The sequence below is a fragment of the Poromitra crassiceps genome, assembly GCF_964638095.1.
Source record: "Poromitra crassiceps genome assembly, chromosome: 2".
NCBI classification, from domain to species: domain Eukaryota; kingdom Metazoa; phylum Chordata; class Actinopteri; order Beryciformes; family Melamphaidae; genus Poromitra; species Poromitra crassiceps.
This window is the reverse complement of record NC_139624.1, coordinates 86,569,875-86,589,754: the sequence shown is the minus strand read 5'-3', so window position 1 is coordinate 86,589,754 and position 19,880 is coordinate 86,569,875. Positions and strand designations below refer to the sequence as shown.

General features: G+C 42.1%; 1 protein-coding gene across 1 annotated transcript in view; it reads right to left on the bottom strand.

Moving 5' to 3' along the window:
• Positions 1–19,880, bottom strand: part of ube3c (ubiquitin protein ligase E3C) — a 63,229-nt gene that overhangs the window by 27,020 nt on the left and 16,329 nt on the right. The window contains exons 12-16 of the mRNA XM_083650739.1: positions 18,632–18,718; positions 17,936–18,096; positions 17,045–17,271; positions 14,385–14,489; positions 8,813–8,900 (exon numbers count right to left, since the gene is read on the bottom strand). Of these exons, the coding sequence (XP_083506865.1) occupies positions 8,813–8,900; positions 14,385–14,489; positions 17,045–17,271; positions 17,936–18,096; positions 18,632–18,718 (668 nt within the window). The remainder of the gene's footprint in view (positions 1–8,812; positions 8,901–14,384; positions 14,490–17,044; positions 17,272–17,935; positions 18,097–18,631; positions 18,719–19,880) is intronic.

Here is a 19,880-nt window from a genome sequence, read left to right as displayed (position 1 = left end):
AGATGCTGTATGCTGGGGGGAGGGAGCGCGTACGCTGCCTATACCAGCAGGCAGCAGAGGTTTACTCCTACACAGTATATATATATACACACAATGTAATTAATTAATATATCTATTAATTAATATTACTGTCACTAGCAGTGGTTAGTCACCAAACAAAACAACATCTAAACTCATTCAAAATGAAAACACTACTCACAGCGCTGACGCTATAACGTTAGTGAACAGAATGAGACCATATACTGGGGGGAGGGAGCGCGTACGCTGCCTACACCAGCAGAGGCTATTTCTTTTTCTTTTTTTTTCTTTTTTTAACCACTCTTACAACGAAAAAACACTCATCATAGCGCTGAAGCTATAACGTTAATCAACAAAATGAGGCCATATGCTGGGAAGAGGGAGCGCGCACGCAGCCTTCCCCAACAGAGGTTTATTCAAGTTACATAACAATAACGATAACCAATAACAACTGGGAAGCGCTAACGCAACCCCCACACTTGTAATGCCGGGAGGAGGCTGCGCAACGCAACACTCACCGGCAAGTCTGCAGCAGTAGGTATCGTTGAAGATACAGCTTTGCAAACAATTATGAAATCACCTCACCTTGTCCGGAGAGGGAAGTGGAAAACACTGCCTTACCGGCGAAAGAACGCCGCAGCGTCCACCTGAACAAAAAATAACTCCTCTCATACGAGGAAGATATTTCCGTCGCAGCTCCTGGAGGGCGAACGTTCGCTGCTCCGACCAACAACGGCCGCGGAACTACTAGCAACGGAATGTACGTTTTAATATGAAGTATCTCGTAATGCTTTCAAAAGCACTCTGCGCGCGAGAAGTTGAAAAAGGAAATGATCCCTGATGACACCGGAAGATATAACCTCTGTCCGGTCATCCAGGGGGTCACAGGTGACATTGTTGGTATACAATACTCGAACTGCGCATGCGCGAAGGGGAATATTCAGTGCTTAAGCACCGCCTCTGGCGGTCAGCAGGGATGAAATAGAACCAGCAATGCTATCACCACAAAAAACATGCTTAATTTAATAAAAGAATGTATGTGCTATAATGCGCTTTCATCATGATAATCAGATTTTTTTTTATCATCATGGGGAAATTCTCTCTCTTCTTGCTACAGGGAGATCAGTCAGTGCCGTAGTCACAGCCAGCGACAGACGGGGCAACACTGCAGCTGGTAGCTTGTTCAAGGACACTTCAGCAGGGTGAATGCTTGCCGAAATCAGGTCTCCAGCATACCTCTCATCAACACTACCCTATACTGCTATTATTATCATTCTCACCATCTCCAGCACATAACACCTATCATCAACACTACCCTATACTGCTATTATTATCATTCTCACTATCTCCAGCACATAACACCTCTCATCAACACTACCCTATACTGCTATTATTATCATTCTCACTATCTCCAGCACATAACACCTCTCATCAACACTACTCTATACTGCTATTATCATTCTCACTATCTCCAGCACATAACACCTCTCATCAACACTAACCTATACTGCTATTATTATCATTCTCACTATCTCCAACACATAACACCTCTCATCAACACTACCCTATACTGCTATTATTATCATTCTCACTATCTCCAGCACATAACACCTCTCATCAACACTACTCTATACTGCTATTATCATTCTCACTATCTCCAGCACATAACACCTCTCATCAACACTAACCTATACTGCTATTATTATCATTCTCACTATCTCCAGCACATAACACCTCTCATCAACACTACTCTATACTGCTATTATCATTCTCACTATCTCCAGCACATAACACCTCTCATCAACACTAACCTATACTGCTATTATTATCATTCTCACTATCTCCAGCACATAACACCTCTCATCAACACTACCCTATACTGCTATTATTATCATTCTCACTATCTCCAGCACATAACACCTCTCATCAACACTACTCTATACTGCTATTATTATCATTCTCACTATCTCCAGCACATAACACCTCTCATCAACACTACCCTATACTGCTATTATTATCATTCTCACCATCTCCAGCACATAACACCTCTCATCAAACAGATATGGAATGTTTTTAATGAAATCATGGGTCGAAAGACAACTGTGTGCACACCCTTAGTGGAATCAAATGGATTTGTTCTCACTAAACCAGGTGATATTGCAAATCATTTCAATGACTATTATGTGGGTAAGGTATCTAAACTAAGGAAGGCTATGAATATTTCAAACAATATCAAAGCAAATGACTGTATTAAGAATATTATAATGAAAAATAAGGTTTGTGAATTTGAATTTCTTCAGGTTGAAGTCAGTGAGGTGGAGAGGTTACTCCGCTCTCTTCCTGATAGTAAGTTAGCAGGCCTAGATAACCTGGATAGTAAACTGCTGAGAATGACTGCTGGTATCATAGCTTCTCCTGTCTGTCATATTATTAATAAATGTTTCGAGGTGGGCCTATCTCCAAAGATGTGGAAGGAGGCTAAGGTTATTCCTTTACCTAAGGATACCAAAGCTGCTTTTAATGAGGGGAATTCCAGACCCATTAGTATTTTACCTGTTTTGAGCAAAATTATGGAAAAGTTGGTGCATTCCCAAATTCAAGATTATTTTATATCAAATAAGCTTGCAACAAACAATCAACATGCCTATAGAGCTGGCCACTCAACTTCTACTGCTTTGATACAGATGACTGACGATTGGCTTAAAGCTATAGATAACTCAATGCTGGTGGGAGCTAGCCTAGGTAAACCCAGCCACCACGTGACCTGCTCTCTCAGTTCCCAGTGACTGAGAACAGGTCTGAGAGCAGGTCACGTGGGGGATGGGTTTACCCAGGCTAGGTGGGAGCTGTGCTGTTAGATTTTAGTGCTGCATTTGATGTTCTTGACCATTCTCTACTGGTTGAGAAACTTAAATGTTATGGTTTTAATTCTTCTGCTTTAAAGTGGATATTAAGTTATTTGTCCTCCAGATCACAGAAGGTGTATCTAAATGGCAGCCTGTCTAGTAGCAGAGGTCTAGAGTGTGGTGTTCCGCAGGGAAGTTGCCTCGGACCTTTGCTCTTCTCAGTTTTTACTAATGACCTATCCTGGATAACAAAATGTGCCACAACAGTTCTTTATGCCGATGATTCAACATTGTATTACGCTGCACCATCATGTCATGTACTTAATGAAGTCTTGAGCAAAGAACTAAAAGTTGTGCATGACTGGGTAGTATGCAACAGACTTGTCCTTAACATCTCCAAGACTAAATGTATTGTGCTGGGAACAAGGCACAGGTTATCTACAAGCCCAAAGCTTGATTTAAACTTGTGTAATTCGGCAGTTCAACAAGTTGAAAGTACTAAACTCCTTGGAGTAATGCTGGATTCCACTCTGTCTTGGTCTCACCACATTAATTATATTGTTTCAAAAATGGGAAGAGCTATTGGTGTTTCGAGAAAATGTGTTACTTTTGTTGCCCGTCCCCTTTTATGTCAGATAGTTCAAAGTTTAGTTTTATGTCATCTTAACTACTGCTCCATGGTGTGGTCATCTGCTGCAAGTGGTGCCCTTAGGAAGCTCCAGGTGGTCCAGAACAGGGCAGCACGGCTGGTCCTGGGCTGCCCACTAAGGTCTAATATGAGCCGTATGCATGCCTGCCTCTCCTGGATTACAGTTGAGAATAGGTTGTCTTTCAATTTACTTGTGATGTTTAAGTCAGTCATGAGCAGTAAAACTCGAGTTTTTATACATCAACAGATAGGCCCCTATCGTTGCATCGGCGCAGTTTCTAGGCCGAGCGGCAGGCGCAGATCAAAGCAGTGGGCGTGGACAGGCGCACTTGATATTGTCGTGCTGGCGCTAGATGCAGCCCAAAGCATTACAACCACGCCTTTTAGGCGTAAAATTATGCACCGTCATGCTCATTGGATAAGTGCAATAAACGAATGGCACGCTTGCCTTTTTAGCTCCAATTCCACTGGTCCCGCAAAACCAGACGAAACCCAAGCCTCTGATCCCCCCCCCCCCCCCCACCTCCCTTCATCCCGTCTGTCTCCATATATCGGCTATTATTCCATATTATGATGCTTCTCAAACCAATCTAACTGCAGTTTAAATAGCCTACTGCAAGCATGTAAATACGCTACACTATAGCAAGATCAAAGTGAAAATAATGTTCTATGCATCAGCTAGAAAAATATAGCCTATTAGATTGGTGAAAGTTTGTCCAGAAAGATATCATTTTCTCTCGCCTGCTGCAGGAAGGATGATGCACATAAATATACCCTACATTATGTCAAGTCATTGCATAAATGTGTTTTTATTGTAAAACTAAATGTGAAATAGGGCCAAGTTATTGGAGGGACATCACAGTATAGCAGATGCCATTAGAAGCGCGTTCCGAAGCGCGTTCCGCTGTTACTTCTCTAAATCACGTTAACTCGACAAGGGGTATATATAGGCCCAGGAGGACATATATGTTTCACATAGGGTGGTGTTTTCATTTCGATGTTTTATTTGGTCCAATATTGAAATGTTGACAATGGCAGGCTGTGTTACCATTACACATTAATTTAGAACTACCTTTTATATCTATTTTGGCTCATTTGGTGGCTATTTAGTAGCGAAATGAAGAAACACAATGCATGCTGGGAACTCAGAGAGAGAGAGAGAGAAGGGTGACAGAGAAGAAGCAGTGAAGGCACAGAATAGGCCTGCTTTTCAAAAGCGCAAAGCGCTAAATGTAGGCCAGGTCCCAAGATATCACTAGGCTGGTATTTAGCGCCGACACGCCCACTTTGGGACTGCGCCACGCCCATTCGGCCTAAAGCGCATTTGGCAGCCTAAAGCCTATTGCTATCTTGCCGAAACAGGCGCAAGGCACGTTTTTTTGCGGTTAAGGCCCGTAATAGCGCCGATGGCCTGTGGGAGAATAGAGCCCATAATCTTTAGTAATACTGTGCATGACCATTACACAAGAGGATCCAGCAATGGGCAGCTTGTATTACCGTCTCCGAAAAACAATGCTTTAAGAAGATCTTTTATTTTTAGATCATTGACACTTTGGAATAACCTGCCTCTAAACCTGTGTTGCATTTACAGTAAATTAACATTTAAAAGGAATCTTAAAGTTTATTTAACACTGTAAAGTATTTGTATTTGTTTTTGTTTTCTGTTTCTTCCTTTTTTTCGATGTAATTTTTAGCTATCTTATTTGTTAGTTCATTATGTATTTTGTGTTGAGTACTGACATTTAATAATTTTGCATTTGCAATTGTACTAATTTGTTTGTATGTTTGGACCCCAGGAAGACTAGCTGGTTGCTATGGCACCAGCTAATGGGGATCCTTAATAAAATCAAATAAAATCAAATCATCAACACTACCCTATACTGCTATTATTATCATTCTCACCATCTCCAGCACATACCTCTCATCAACACTACCCTATACTGCTATTATCATTCTCACTATCTCCAACACATAACACCTCTCATCAACACTACTCTATACTAGGGCATTCACGACTAGTGAATTTTACTAGTCGACTAGTCGTCCCTAAAGGTAGTCGACTAGTCGACTAACCGTTTTTAATTTATTTTTAATAAAAAAATTTTTTTTTTTTTTTTTTTTTAATCTTTAAGAAAGAACATGAGGTATTTACACGACATACATGGACTATCATATCCCATATCCCCCACAAAGAACATCAAAACACAACAAAACAAAACAAGAAAACTGCATAAGATACACAATAATCCAAGAACAAACAAGACTATTGGACAAACAACCAAACAAAAACAATGCATTCAGCTCCTATCCTGATAAGCCTAATGACACTGGGGTAAAAAGTTCTTAAAGTCAAACTCTGTATGTGGTTGCCATATTTTGGGGATGTCTAAGAATCTGATTCTTGTAGTAAATTTCTTGTAGTAAATGTTATCCAACGTATGGTAGCTTGAGAGTTCATTCCACCAGTGAACTACAGCTGGGGGATTGGATGCTTTCCAATTTAAAGCTATGCATTTCCTACAGTAGCTGCCAACAGGGCAAGATCTATGTATTTACTTTGAATGCATTGTTTTTGTTTGGTTGTTTGTCCAATAGTCTTGTTTGTTCTTGGATTATTGTGTATTTTATGCAGTTTTCTTGTTTTGTTTTGTTGTGTTTTGATGTTCTTTGTGGGGGATATGGGATATGATAGTCCATGTATGTTCTTTCTTAAAGATATTAAAAAAAAAAAAAAAAAAAAAAAATTTTTTTTTTTTTTTTTTTTTTGCTAAAACGACTAGTCGACTACTAAGCACAGTGTCGACTAGTGGTTTTACTAGTCGACTAGTCGACTAGTCGACTAGTCTGTGAATGCCCTACTCTATACTGCTATTATCATTCTCACTATCTCCAACACATAACACCTCTCATCAACACTACCCTATACTGCTATTATTATCATTCTCACTATCTCCAGCACATAACACCTCTCATCAACACTACCCTATACTGCTATTATCATTCTCACCATCTCCAGCACATAACACCTCTCATCAACACTACCCTATACTGCTATTATCATTCTCACTATCTCCAACACATAACACCTCTCATCAACACTACCCTATACTGCTATTATTAACATTCTCACCATCTCCAGCACATAACACCTCTCATCAACACTACTCTATACTGCTATTATTATCATTCTCACTATCTCCAGCACATAACACCTCTCATCAACACTACCCTATACTGCTATTATTAACATTCTCACCATCTCCAGCACATAACACCTCTCATCAACACTACCCTATACTGCTATTATTAACATTCTCACCATCTCCAGCACATAACACCTCTCATCAACACTACCCTATACTGCTATTATTATCATTCTCACTATCTCCAGCACATAACACCTCTCATCAACACTACCCTATACTGCTATTATTATCATTCTCACTATCTCCAGCACATAACACCTCTCATCAACACTACCCTATACTGCTATTATTATCATTCACACTATCTCCAGCACATAACACCTCTCATCAACACTACCCTATACTGCTATTATTATCATTCTCACTATCTCCAGCACATAACACCTCTCATCAACACTACCCTATACTGCTATTATTATCATTCTCACTACTTAGCTCCAGCACATAACACCTCTCATCAACACTAACCTATACTGCTATTATTATCATTCTCACTACTTAGCTCCAGCACATAACACCTCTCATCAACACTAACCTATACTGCTATATTATCATTCTCACTACTTAGCTCCAGCACATAACACCTCTCATCAACACTAACCTATACGACTATATTTATAATTACAGAACAGTTACCTCTCTCCATTCTCACGACTTAGCTCTCGAGTTAGGACCCGCTCCTCCTTGCTGCTGGCTGTTTACAAGCAGGTCATTAAAAAGAGCTCAATCCTCACTGCACCATCCCACAATAATACACCCTTTTAATTAACTCAACTGTGAGCTGCCCATCCACCTGTCTAGATATATCCATTAAGGCAGACGTTTGTTTTGCATTAAACTCAGGGTTTAGACTCTTTAGCCTAGAAAAAAACTGCCACAACAGCTATTCACCCTCCTCACTTTGCTTCCACTGCAGCTCAATTATTCTGCTCAATTAGTCAATCTGATCTGCATTTTCCCATCAGGTTTCCATCTTTGAGGAGAAATATGGCTCCAGAGTGGTCAATACATTGCTCATTCATCAGCCATGAGCCCGTCCATTTAAGGAAATGAGAAAAGGCCAGACAAACACACAGACCAGATGTGGCTGAGTTCATCAGGTACTTTCACACTAATTGAATTTATCCCATACAGCCTGTGAGTGGCATTAGGTAGATCATACACACATTGTTATCAGCTTGTTTTCACACCGTCCTTCACAAGAACCTGGGAGGCTCAAAGTGAGCCAGAAGAAGCTCTGCCTGCGTCAGTGTCTTTTCCTTCAAGCACTTAATTGAGTCAATGACGGGGGAAATGTGGTACTCTATCTTTGTTATAGTAGGGAAGGTAAATAACTTTCCTTTTTTTTCCTCCTGTCACTCTGAAGTACTTCGGGGACCATTTTCATATTATGAAGGCATTTTCACCAAGCTAGACAAAATATTTAAAAAGAAATACTCCATGACAATTTGTTTAGGCAGGGTGTCATTTGCTTTCAGCACCAAAATATGCCAAGGACAGTTCAATCTGCATTAGTAATCATTTACAACTCCTATAGATTGAGAAGAGTTCCTCTTCTGTGACATTACAGCAATGCAAAGCTCCAAAGAGAATCAATTGGAAACATGGAGAAGGTGACTTTGGACAGCAATTAGGCTGATTTTACTGGGCTATGCGTCAAGCTGAGACATTATATGAGTCTAAAATCTCATTCATTGCCAATGGAGTAGCTACTGTATATGCTGTACATCGGTATGGCATCATGGATAAAACCTTGATTAACTTCGGAATAGTTCTCACTCCCTTTTTGGTCCCATCATGGCAATTCCAGATATTTAATCAACTTTCAAAGTCATGTCCCATGTCATTGTTAATCTTTGTGTCTGGTAAAGCTATTCGAGACACATGTGTTCCCATCTTATTCCACCTTATTACATTAGATTTACAACACAATAAAAAGACAGTTGGGCAGCTTTGATTGTAAACTAACATTATACTACTGAAAGCCTTCCATCCCAGTAAGACGACGGAATTCAGTCACCTATTTTTAAGTAATTACTTTTTAAATGTAAGGGGTTTTGTCATTACAGAAACCATTAAACAGATTACTTTACCATCGAGTGTTGACTGAAGTGGCCCGATGCGGCCCATCCTCCGTGTTCTCCACACATGCCTTGCAGACGGGACGTACAGCTGGGTAACCTGTAGAAGCAAGAAGCCCACAGGTCAGCTTACCTCCTCTAACATCCTTCACCTGTTTTCCATCCACACACATACACCTTTCTGCAGGTGACTCTTAAAGGGATACGCCAACATTTTGGGAGATTCGCCTATTTGTCATATTCCTGATAGTATAACTAGCATGTACCGTAAATTCCGGACTATAAGCCGCACCGGTGTATAAGCCGCACCTGCAAAGTTGACTATTTTTTTCTTATATAAGCCGCACCGGACTATAAGCCGCGGGTGTTTTAATGGTATTTTTTTTTTTTTTTTTTGTGTTTTAATGTTTAATTACCATATGTAAGGGTTCATGCACAGAGGGGATTGTCGGGAAAGAGATGGCTGTTTGAGGAAGCTCCCATTTATTAACATTTCAACAAAACAACATAACACAACACCACCTGTGTTGTTTTTTACAGTGCACACAGTGTCATACAGTGTCATACAGTGTGGTGAAAAGAGGGCAAGAGAGGAAATTAAAACTTATTATAGTTATATAGGATTTATAGTTAGAAAGAGTGCTAAAAAAGAGAGATTTTTTTTTTTTTTTTTTTTGAAAAAAATCCATAGATAAGCCGCACCGTTATATAAGCCGCAGGGGCCAAAAAAGGCCAAAAAACGGGAAAAAAGGTGCGGCTTATAGTCCGGAATTTACGGTAGATGTCTTTCTGCATTAGAAAGTCTGTTTCACCCCTCACTGCTATTTAGCTTAGCATTACAATGGCAGTGTATGGGACAGCTGCCTCCCCCGTTCAGTCGCCCAAAATACACATTCCAACAGCACCAGAAACACTCACATGTACATGTTGTGACTTGTGTACTCACCACACAATGAAATAATAACCCAAAATTACGGGAAACGGTCATTTTCAAAGTAAATCCATAGCGAGAACTAACAAAGATGAGACAATGAGAGTGCCTCTGAAGCCAAAGTTACTTCCTTGTTTGCCTGATGCCTCAGCTGCATGATGTATGTACGTTATATGATGGTACTGTATGTAAAGCCTTTCGCTTGGAGTAAATACCGTGGATATTTCTCTGATTTCGAGAATATGGACTAGTGCTGCACGATTTGGGGAAAAGGTGCGATTAGCGATTGTGATTGCGATATAATAAACAAATGGTATCTAGGCATGTGCCGGTATGAGTTTTTGACGGTATTCCTTGGACAAAAATACCATGGTTTCATGGTATCACAGACTAAAATAGCTACAAGAAATATATTAAAATTTTAAATATATTAAAAAATAAATAAATAAAACAATTTGAAGTACCGAAAAAATATAACATTTTATGAAGAGAATACAGCATATATATTTTATATAATCAAATCTTTACAAATTATATAGCTATGTACTCTTCACAACATCCTGTGTATATCAGTCTATGTTTGAGACATTTGCCTGTCTCAAAAATAAAAATATAAACTGCAGCACTGTGTTACAGCACATAGGCTGTGTAAGATGGCTCAGACTGCAAAGTTAGTTTCATGTCTGCCCAGTAATAAGTAATACACACCCAGTTTATTTACTTTGTAGCGACAGATTACAGTCAGATGGCCTTAAACGCCACACTCATGTGATTTTTTTTTTTTTTTAGAGAGAGAGAGAGTGAGAGTGAGTTACATGCAGACTTTACATGCAGACCCTGAAGGGTGCTTCTGCAGCTGCAAGAGAGAGGAACATGCAGATTTTACATGCAGACCCTGAAGTGTGCTTCTGCAGCTGCAAGTGTTTTCTCTGCTCTCACAGCCCGGTTAATGTCACTATATACTTCATTGCAGCGGTTCATTACCTGCTGTACACTTAAACGTGCACTAGTTCTGCATAATCACCCGCAGCTCTCTCCTTCTTTTACCGACTTTCTAACTAATCACATGGCTGTTTACATTCTTTCTGATCGGCTAGTTACTTAGCTAAGCTAAGTTAGCTTAGCTGTTAGCGGTGGGTGCTGTCTCTCCCTCGGTAAGACGTTTATGTTCAACGTTGTAACATTACTGTATATTTGCAGAGATGGGAGAAGTCTCTCGCTAGTGTTGATGTCCAGTCTGATGCAGACAAATGTGTGTTTGTTTATTTGCTGCGTCGTGTGTAACGTTAGTTAGACGAGGTGCGCGCACACACACACACAGAGGCATTTAAAAAATATATATATACAGTATATATATATATAATCACAGCCTTTTGCAGTTATGTAATCACACGTGCTGACATCGATTAATCGTGCAGCACTAATATGGATGATGCAATTGAATTCATTGGCCCTCCGTATTTACTTGAGCCGGACTAACGTTATATGGATTACAAACTGAGGAGTGGGGGGAACGGGAAACGTTCATTTTCTCATTGTCTCTATGATATAATAAGGATATGAGCCAGTGCGTGGCAGAAAATAAGCTATTTACAGGATGTGAATGCACGCATAGCAGATAGCACATGCCCCATCAGCGTCTGTTCCAGGCCGTTGCTTGGTGCGTTCTAGCTCTAGTCTCTAGTGAATCCTTTTCAGAAATTTCTGTTCAGGGTGACTTGTAAAACATAAATCCAGCTGCAAATATGGTCCAAGTTCAGGTTGTAAAAAAAAAAAAAAAAAACTCTCCTTTAACATTAGTCTACACAGACACAAGGTCCAACTCGCTAGTTGCTACCATCTCAACATCAGAAAAACAACTGAACAGTAAACCTATTGCCCCCCATGAATGGTGCAGATTTGTAGTGGGGCAGTAAGTAGTAAATACTATTTTTTGATTGATAGACAATTAAATAAACACTGTGGTGCCCCCCTTAGGCGAATCAGTGCAATTTTGAAAATGACAAAACAGCATCAATAAGATGCATAATTTCCCTAAATTTCATCAAAATCCAATCAGCAACATCCAAAATATTATTGTGTATGAGTACAGACAATTAAACAATTGCTATAACAAAATGCTACAACAGAGCAATGACCTTTTCAGTTTTGTGAAAGCCGATCAGCAGCATCCAAGATATTTACACAGACAAGTAAACCAATGTTGTAGCACCCAAATACATGGGACACGGTCCCCACCCCAGTCGACCACTTTATCAAGTTTAATCTTGAAGCTTTTTGGGTGTTCGTTTATTTATTATCTGCTCTGGCTTTTCCAAATGCAACACAGCACCTAAGCCCTCCAAAAAGCCTGGGTAAACCATGCCATAGAACTGTGTAAAAAATGAGTACAATCTGTTTAAAAATAATTGAAATAAATACCTCATTGTACAGCAATGCAACGCATCAGAGCAACCTTGTGGGTGTTTTTACATTGCACATTAAGATAAATCAATCAAATCAATGTGTGGGGCATCTGGGTAGTGTAGAGTCTACCGACACAGAGACCCAGGTTAAATTCAATTGGCCGTATCTTTGGTTGGGGAGCCGGTGGGGTATCATATGTTTTCTGGGCGCTGCACTATAGAGAGCCGCAGGAATGAGTCTGGAAATCATCGATGCTAACAGTCCTGGTTCTTCACTGTTTTCGCCTATGGGAGTTTTGAATGGGTTTTTGGCGCGATGCTTCTAATAATCTCTCTGGGCAACGCTGGCTTAATCAAACGCGAACCAGTGTTTAGTAATATCATCTTCACACACGAGGACCACTTTTATGAGTTTTGAAGCTTTTGCGTGCCGTTAAAAGGGCGGCTAGCTAGCAAACGGCTAAATGAGACTACCGTACACCTTTGAGTCGATGGGGTTATATACGTCAATAATGTCACCACTTCAAAGGGCGAACACGGAAATTCTCTTTCCCTCACCTGGTTCCGCCCGTTCAGCCCGGGGTAATCAATGCACACATCAACAACAGTCCAGGTTGAGTGCTGACGTGACGTGGAAGCCTATGCGACAGTGTGTAGTTCCGGATTAGCTTAGCTCGAGCTTTTTACTTCTAGGGCTCGCATTTACGCTACAAAACTCATGAAAGTGGTCCTCATGTGTGAAGATTATCCGACTGAACTCTGGTTCGCGTTTGATTAAGCCAGCGTTGCCCAGAGAGATTATTAGAAGCATCGCGGCAAAAACCCATTCAAAAATCCCATAGACAGAAACAGTGAAGAACCAGGAAGTCCGGGACTTCCGCGTTCTGACTACAAAAATACGTCATCCCTGCGGCTCTCTATAACTGGGTGGAATAGCCAGTGAAACTCAGGTGAAAAGGAAGCATGTATTGGAGGAAGCGTGTGCTAGTCTACGGCTCTCTCCAGATCTGCAGAGGGGGTGGAGCAATGACCGGAACAGCAGGGGGAATTGGTCAAGTACAATTGGGGAGAAAATGGGAGCAAATTTGGGGGAAAGAACTTGATTAAATTTCTTTTAATAATAATCAATGTGTATCCATATATAACGATCTATTTTAATTCATTCAGTAACAGTTAATATAGCCTACATTTCCAAACCCTGCATAAGCAACTGCATTAACACTTGGCAAAACTCAATAAGCACACATTGAAATGTTCTCAGAAACTATAGCGGCCTGGCGCACAATCACAAAGTGTGTGTAGCAGGTAAAGCCCGTCTACGTGACTCTTGCATCTCTACACTATGTATTTTGGCCCTTGCGCCAATCAGTTAACCTGACGCTGCCAGATGGACGGTTAGCTTCACATTACGTTTCACTAAACCAGTCGATCTGGGAATGCAGTAACGAGACCCGCGGGCACTCCAAGCTACTTGGCAGGTGATTGGATGACCCATCTGTCTATCACCGCTGGTGCGCGTTAACTTCAACCAATCAGATCTCCATGGCTCTCACGTCACGTTTGCGACCGGAGGAAGGTGCCTGTGCCTGATCTCCGTGGTAGTCTATCATTGATTGAGTCCTCACCGTCCTCATCGTCGTAAAGTCGCCTTTGAAGCATGACGTTCGATTATAACGAACTAGTTGTGTGGCTTAGCCTTCCCAAATGTTGAGGGTCATTTTTTAGAATTTAATACATAGAATTGGGAACGTTACATTCAATTTCATTCAGACTGCCTGTCACTTCCGCGGCGGCAGCCATGTTGACGTGTGAAAAGAACTACAAAGACCATGTACCCACTACTTGCCCAGACGAGCCTAAGCCCGCCTAAGGCTGCCGCTGATTCGTCGAGCCGGCATGGTTCGGCCAATCATCCTAACTGCCTGTGCATGACAAGATGGATTACGTCGAGAGAATTCTCTTTTGATCTCGCGAGGTTATCCATCTTGCAAGCAAGGTTACCAATCAGTGCAAATCCTACGACTGTGCAGGAATCTAGTTGTTGTGATAATCAGGTTATTTAATTAAAGCTAATCAGAGTTACTGTGTTTACAAGACATTTGCTAGAGTTGATTTTTCATTTTAATCAGATTAAAATCAGATTATCAGGGCACATGTAAAGGTACACACTGACAGACTGAGACTGATAACTTTTACTGCACAAGTCAAAGAAGGCAGAAACCTAAAAGCTGTGATTACAATAGGGCACCTTATCTGCTCGGATGTTGACCTCCTGGGACAGCCAGTGACCTGCCGGACAGAAGGGCCGCCTGATGTCACGAGCCTTCACCATCTTCACCAAGTTAGTGATGACCTAGGTAGTAGATCACACACACACGCACGCACGCACACACACGCGCACACACACACACACACACGCACACACACACGCACACGCACACACACGCGCACACACACGCACACACACACACACACACCATTAACAACACTGACTCGGGGGGTTTGTTCAGTCAATGATAAAGTAGCACACTGCATATGGTTTGTTTCAATTGGAGAATACAAAAAGACGGATACAGAGAGGCTTTTCAACAAGATGATGTGCTTTCTCTTGAGGGGAAAGGAAAAAAAAGCAATTTGAGAATTCGGCCATTAGTGCGTCATTTATGGGGAGTATAAAAGAAAAACGACTTGCACCGTCCCTCAATGTCCAGCCCTGTTAATTACTGGGGAGGTCTGCTGACATCAGCCATAGGACAGAGCCTGCAAAAGACACAGCACCATTGGTTCAAAGCACTGTGGTCCTCCTGGCCTTCAGAGGGCTTATGCTTAAGGTGATATTTCACTTTGACGTAACATTTTCACTTTATAGCATCCAAACCGCTATGTGAGTTTATGAACAGACAACCACAGACAGAACAGACATTGGCTACACTGAGCATCTGTACTCTCCAGCGTTCAGATTTATTTTCGTCAGAACCTCTTCTTTCTTGCATAGATTTTAAAAGCATAATTAAAAATATTTTGTCCAAGTTTGTTCATAGACAACTTCATCCGTTCTGTGCATAACGCCATAACATAGCTAGATTATTATTATTATAACACAGTTTAGCTTGAAAATTTATTTTACCACCCAGGTTTTTGCACCCGGTCCAGGATTCGGACTGATGACCTTCCAGTCCGCTTGGCGAACCTCCAGGTTACTGCCGCGCAGCATTACGCCTGCAAATAAAAGGCTCTGCTGCTGCTATGACTATTTGCTCGCAGTCATCCTCTCTATAACCTCATGCAGTCATCCTCATGCAGTCATCCTCTCTATAACCTCATGCAAGTCATTTGATGAGGATGAGCTAAGGGTGCTGTTCTGTCTGCCATGCCAGTTACAGCCAGTCCATTTCCATATCATAACCAGCGGAGTTACAGCCAGTCCATTTCCATATAATAACCAGGGGAGATTGTTTCAATCGAAATGTTCTTTTCTAAAGCACATCATTTTCATAGGAAGACAATCAATCATGGGCAATCATGGGAGGCGACCGGAGTCTGCAATAATGGCAAGTGCAAAATGGTGTAAAAGGCGCGTGGCGATGGGTTTGGAGCGAGCCTACCCCCTGACTCGGGGAATGAATAAGCATTCCTTAATTAGCCCATCGGGTTAAGTGCAAGCCTTAATGGGCCTTTCCCAAACTCCGGCGTGACATCGCTCTCCAAACATGGCCAAGAAGAAAGTTCCATTAGCAATATTAATACAAGCTTAGTTGATCATTTTCATTCAATTAACTTCTTTCAATTAAATAGATAGCTCGACAATGGAGGTGATAAAAGATGGGGAGGGACGGCTGATGACACGAACCAAACATTAGCGTGTTAAGGGGTCAGCGGCGTTAAACCGACTGTAAATCCCACCGTTCAATTTGGAAAATGCATTTCCCCTGCTCCCCACTTCTTTAATGGGTCGTTTTAGCTGACAAGAGGCCTTTGGGCAGATCTTTTATGAAAATTCCTGACATGCGCTTCGCGTGTTTGCCACCTTTCACGGAACACCAGTGTTCGCTTTCAAATCCCTCCATCAAAGACTAACAGCCAGGAACAAAGTCGCTTAATTAGCGTTTCCTTGATAGAGAATGGAGGAAAGGAGGAGAGAGGATAAAAGAGAGGGAGCTGTGGAATGAGAAAAAGAGCTAAAGAGAACGAAGTTAACGTTGTTATCTGCCTCATTTCCTCTGGGTAAATAACCAATGGATGACCTCCATGGCTGCTCTCTGCCTGTTCATGCATACGTGCTTGATTTCCCCTCACAAATACAAACACTAGGACGATATGCTTCACTGCACAGAGAGGCTTCACAACAATTAAGCCTACAGTTACTGCGTCACATATCATGGCTAATGTTCTTAAGTACACTCTTAAGTATCAAAGGAAAACAATGAAGCACACCAACGATCATTGTAAACAAGCAATTGTGCAGAGAACTCTGCAGAGATGGAGCTACTACTTTAGCATTTCAGATTAATTTGTACATAAAGGCCTCAATTAGATGACTTGTGTCAAGAGAGCTGCCGTGTCAAGTTAGTCTGAGTTCACACTGCAGGCCTTCATGCTCAATTCCAAATTGCTACTCATTTTTGGATGACTGTTGATGGCCTGACTTAAGGTGTCTTAAGTCAGCTATTTCTGCTTTCTTTGTTGTGTCTCATCTCGTTAGTATGATTTAAAATGAATGCCGCATGATTTACTTATTGTCATGGTAACACTGGCAAATTCTGATTTGAGTGTACAAATACAAATCAGATTTCTTACCATAAGATGAGACTCCCTTTGGCTGTGTGCACTGATTAGACAACGTCACATCTCTGTCACAGGTGAGGGGGGGAAACTGGGACACTTTCAGCTTTATACATTATATCCTACCTTGAAGAGCTGTACCCAGCGTTTCTGTTCGGCCTGGATGCGCAGCTGAACCTGGGCGTTGGTCTTGACACCCACGCTGCGGAAGGCAGCCATGTACTCCTCGCGGTGCTCCGTCTTGGTCTCGGGGTAGGCCAGTTTGATGATGCCCAGGCAGGCGTCCCTTAGACAGCGAGACAGGGTCACCAGCTCCAGCAGAGTGAAGGGCATCATGGATGACTGAGGCTGGCCTGCAGAGAGCCACAATATATTCCTGTCTTTGGTAGATTTGTACAGCTACGTAGTGGCAGCATGCCATTTCCAACAACAAGAATGATCATCATCAAAATGGAGGAATAATATGAGTTTCCCCTGCTGGAATGTAGGTCACATTTCTAGGCAACACCAACACTTCGCCAATTCCCCCTGCTGTCCCAGTCATTGCTCCACCCCCTCTGCTGATCTGGGGAGCGCCGTAGACTAGCACATGCTTCCTCACCAGTCACCAGTCGCTTCTTTTCACCTGACAGCGAGGAGTTTCACCGGCAGGATGTAGCATGTGGGAGGATCACGCTATTCCCCCCAGTTCCCCTCCCCCAGAACAGGCACTCCGACCAACCAGAGGACGCGCTAGTGCAGCGACCAGGACTCATGCCCCACGGCCAATTGTGTCTGTAGGAATGGCTGACCAGGCTGGAAGTACCGCTGCTGGGAATTGAACCCGTCTCTCTGCGGTGGTAGGCGAGTGCTTTTACCTCTAAACTACCCGGAAGCTACAGACGCCACATTTGACTTCAGATCAACTTTTCACTTTCACCTAAATCTAAAAAGTCAACATAATCAGAGAACACACACAGAAAACTAAAAGGTGTAAGACAATGATAATCCAGTGAAAGTGATGAGTAAATATGCTACCTTCCATTTCATGATGGCCAAAGAACTCGCTGTCGTGCACCGAGATGAGCGAGTGGCTGAAGAGAGAGCTGAAGAGATAGAAGAGGGGGATGATGCGGTTGGAGTCCTCCAGTGACAGGGGAGAGCCTCGTGAGATCAGCTGCAGCAGGGGAACCATGGAGCTGAGGGAGCAGACATGTAGGGCCATACGAAATCCCTTTTATCCATGTCCAAATTCAGTTTTACTTTTTCCTAATTCAGTTTTTCCATTTTTATTTTAGTTTAGGCGTTAGGATCTTTATATATATCATTCATTATATATATATATATATATATCATTCATTATATATACTGTATATATATATATATATATACATACATAAGCCTCTTCGACATGTTTCTCAAAGTAAAAACCAAGTTGTGAGGTGACGTAAGGGGGCAAGACCGGCCCCCCGCTCGAACAACCCTATTTTACAATGATGAAATCATTTAGGTTACTACAATAATTAGGTCTACTTTTGATGTTGACAATTAGGCCTACGTGTATCAATTTCAGCCAAATTATGGAAAATTCCATTTTCACTATTCCATGGAAATCATATGGCCCTAACCGCATGAACACAAGCAGAGATAAACAACTGCACACAAGCACACTAGTATACCGCACACACACACACACACACACACACACACACACACACACACAGAAGAACTCACCCAGTGATCATTTTAGTCGTCATGGAAGTTATCAGGTGCCACAGATGCCTCAGGAAACGTGCATTGAAAGCTAAACTGTACAACAGTCTGGGAAAAAAACAAAATGGGAAAAATAAAGTTGAAATGTTTATTTTGATAACCAATACAGGCGCCATCAAGAGGTGAATTAAACAGCTAATTCAATCAGATGACACAATCCGTGTGTAGAATAATAAAATCACTTTCTGCCTAGCTGTCCTCTGTGCCAGGATTGTTAACGTTGCCCACTTAACCAGAGGACACACATAAAAGGGGGGGAAAAATAAAAATAAAAATAAAAACACTTTTAACCAGCATTTCCCCATAGAATTTTCTTGGCCTGTCTCTCCCCTTTTATACCTTGTGCAGGCTGAAGAAAAAAAAAGATTAAATGAGCCATTAAGCTTTATTTAGGCGAGGCACCTTCCATTAGTAAACTAGTTGCTGGCGAGGCGAGGGTACCCAGGCCAGGTCATAAACAGCCCTCGGCTTCCTGCTCCAGCCCCATTTCACTTAATGGCCAGGCAGAGAGACAATGGAGGACGGAGGAGGAGGAGGGGAGGTGCGGGCCCTGGCTGTGACCCCAGCCAGCTTCCACACTCACAGAATGACATGATAACACTGAGGAGGGCCCCACATACCTCTCCATACTCGCTCCGCACTCAACGGGCTGTGGCACAGAGGTGCGAAGCTGCTCTTTGTTCAAGTGTGTGTGTTTGTGTATGCTCCTAAGATTGCGTGCCTTTTCACACAGAGGGTTAAGAACAGGTGACAATAATGTGGTAAGTAAGCTAAAAAGGGGGAAATAAAGTGGCCCTGCATATAATGGGCCCTTGTCTGAAGAGTGACAGTATTGGCACCTATAAGGATGCCTGCCTTTTAACAGGGCATCTCCTCGTATTCACAGCAGAAGAGGGGAGTAAAGGTCAAGAGAGAGAAAAGCTAAGCAAGAGATAAAGAGAGGTGGGAGTGGAGTGGGGGGGAATGGGAATCTCATATCGGCTGAATATATTCTCATCTCAATGTCAATGCCCAAATCCCCGTTCTGCCATTCAATCTACCGCTGAGTAGTCAAACTCATTCAAAAGACCCAAAATGGAAATGAGCTGCAGGAGCAGAGAGTGGCAGGCGACCCTCAGTACGGCTTGAGAAATGGTTTGTGGCGAGCGAGGCCCGCACGGCACGCGCCATCTGTCCGTCCTGCAGCGGGGGAATACTGCTGTGGGCTCTT